General features: G+C 36.0%; 1 protein-coding gene across 1 annotated transcript; it reads right to left on the minus strand.

Moving 5' to 3' along the window:
• Positions 1 to 540: 540 nt before the first annotated feature.
• Positions 541 to 1,852, minus strand: Bug22 (cilia- and flagella-associated protein 20). The gene is made up of 2 exons (XM_067154410.2): positions 1,550 to 1,852; positions 541 to 1,288 (listed from the first exon to the last, which is right to left on the minus strand). The coding sequence occupies exons 1-2, from the start codon at positions 1,823 to 1,825 to the stop codon at positions 983 to 985; spliced, it is 582 nt and encodes a 193-aa protein (XP_067010511.1). The 5' UTR covers positions 1,826 to 1,852; the 3' UTR covers positions 541 to 982.
• Positions 1,853 to 2,353: the final 501 nt, after the last annotated feature.

Genomic DNA, 2,353 nt, shown 5'->3' on the forward strand with positions numbered 1-2,353 from the left:
TTGTGGTTCCCATTTTCACACCACAGCGGCTTCCTTCCCATTCCTAGGCCTTTTCTATCCCATCGGCGCCATAAGACCCATCTGTGTTGATATAACATAAAGCAGATTGTAAAAAAATGTATATGAGCTTTATGAGTCCACTCTTGCACATAAAGAAAATTACAAGACCAACAGTATTCTCGTCGATGGCAAGTAGGACGTCAAGTTCAGACAAGTTCCGTCTTAGACTAGAGAGATCAATGCAAACAATGAGGAAGGAAGCTATGATCTCTGATACCAACCTTCTCTCTGCTGACCAAAATTCCACATCAGAAAAATTTGTTGCAGGACTAGAATTCCAATTATCCTTGAGTATGCACCAAGGTTAAGATAAGAACTTACCTTTCAGAAAGGATGTTGAATTAAGTCCTTGAACACACATATTCCAATTATAACCGAGAATGAACTTTCTTTCTTGATAAAATGCCACTGAACAAACTATTAAACTACCAATTTTACTTCTGTTATCAAATAAAAGGACACTGAGGATGAAAAACAATCCTTTGGATGAGAACACATTACCAACTGCTACGAATAATAATAGGAAACAGCAGCATACGAATTATAGGCGAAGTATCTCAATCAAAAGTGAAAAAGATATTTTAATATATTCTTACATATCAAAAGGAATATTATATTTCAAATGTTATTAAATCACATCTAAATACAGCCTTCCTTCATGCACTTTGCTCTCTTACCATTCTGATGTTACGCATAAGGTAGCAAGAATTAAAATCAGGCACAAAAGCTCCCTTTCTTTTCATTAAATCGTCTTTTGATAGTGCAATGGTTCGTTATTTCTGCAATGTGCAAATGTCATTCTGTGTTTACAGATAATGTAGTGCAGTTACATGAACAGCAATTGTCAGCTCATACTGGGAAAGTGTGCACATGAGTAGTTTTTAGTCCTCGTTTTGATAGCCCCTGGTAGACTTCAACCGATTCATGATTTTGCCTTAGTTTGTATTGGAAGGAATAACTTAAATTCTGCAGGTAATTCATCTTCTGAATACAGCCTGTCTGAGAAATAAACTCGCCTAATGCGACAATTAGCATGAATCTGCACACGTAAAGTTTCTATATAATTCGTTCCATATGCTCTTCGGGTGAAGTCAGCCAAATTGAACTGAATCTGGTTCCAGCCATCATCTAATCTCATTGGCATTGTACAAATGAATGGCTTTACGCGCGTAGTGGATTGGTAATTGCTGGCACGGAAACGCCGACGGACATTCTTATCATCCAGGATCTAGAAAATAAACCAGGAAATTATAGTTATAAACTCCCAGAAAATACTGAATAAGGTACTGTACAGTAGTTTAAAGGAATTTCAACAATTCCGTTAGATTAACATACGTTATGGATTTTGGGAAACGCGGAATATTTTTAAAACAGGTAATTAGCGTGCAATATATTCTACTCTGGAAATATGAATCGAGAATGTGGGGGTTCATAAACTAAAAACTAAGACATTGTCAACAATAAATACACTGGGTATAAAATAGCTCACCTGAACCTCAAACGTAAAGTACTTTTTCAAGTTCTTTATAATCATAACCAGGAAAGGCAATTTAATGCCGAGTGTCTTTTTTGGATCCGCCGGGCAGGTTATGTAAGTGGTACTGACATTTGTACCAACGATTTCCAAAACCAAAGATTGAATATCGTTGTCTGTAATGCGCTTGATGTGACCATTTCTTACTTTTTTATCCCATATTTGTAACGGTTTGCTTCCTATGCTATATAATATGGACAAAAATCCGCTCTGAAAAGTGTTCTTAAACATTACGGCTGTTGTTTACTTCTTCAACGAGCAAAGAAATATACATCAAAGAAATTTATCGTTCACTTTGTGTCGAACGTCATGGAATAAGATGTAACCGGAACAGATTACCTAAAGCTGCATGTCGATAGTTCGTTCATTACGATCTTTTATATACTCCTTGGACACTGACGCTTACGGAGCAGCTGCCCGTGAATATAATATGGGATGTGAAGTGATCAAACACAGTAGCGACAATATGCGACACTTCCGGATTTAGCCTTGTTAAAATGGGAGACAATTCGACGGTGGCGTTCCTAGTGATTTGAACTGAAAAGTCGCGCTAAATTCAAATATCAATGGAAATGCATATACGAAAATGGATAAATAAACTACGTCTAGAAAGAAAGTATTATTGAAATATTAACTTCGAAGTTGCTAAAGCAATTCTGGATAAATGAATGAAGAATTATTTAAAAGCTTATTATTTTAAGACTGAAATTGGACATATAAACAAGATGTGAAATGGCTTGATCTTTCATTTATGCATTA

Source organism: Anabrus simplex, chromosome 10, assembly GCF_040414725.1.
Source record: "Anabrus simplex isolate iqAnaSimp1 chromosome 10, ASM4041472v1, whole genome shotgun sequence".
NCBI lineage: Eukaryota > Metazoa > Arthropoda > Insecta > Orthoptera > Tettigoniidae > Anabrus > Anabrus simplex.

Coding starts and splice junctions, on each gene's coding strand:
- Bug22 (XM_067154410.2), bottom strand. CDS start 1,825: ATGTTTAAGAACACTTTTCAGAGCGGATTTTTGTCCATATTATATAGC. Junction 1,289..1,549: donor ACTTTACGTTTGAGGTTCAG/GTGAGCTATTTT, acceptor TTTATTTTCTAG/ATCCTGGATGATAAGAATGT.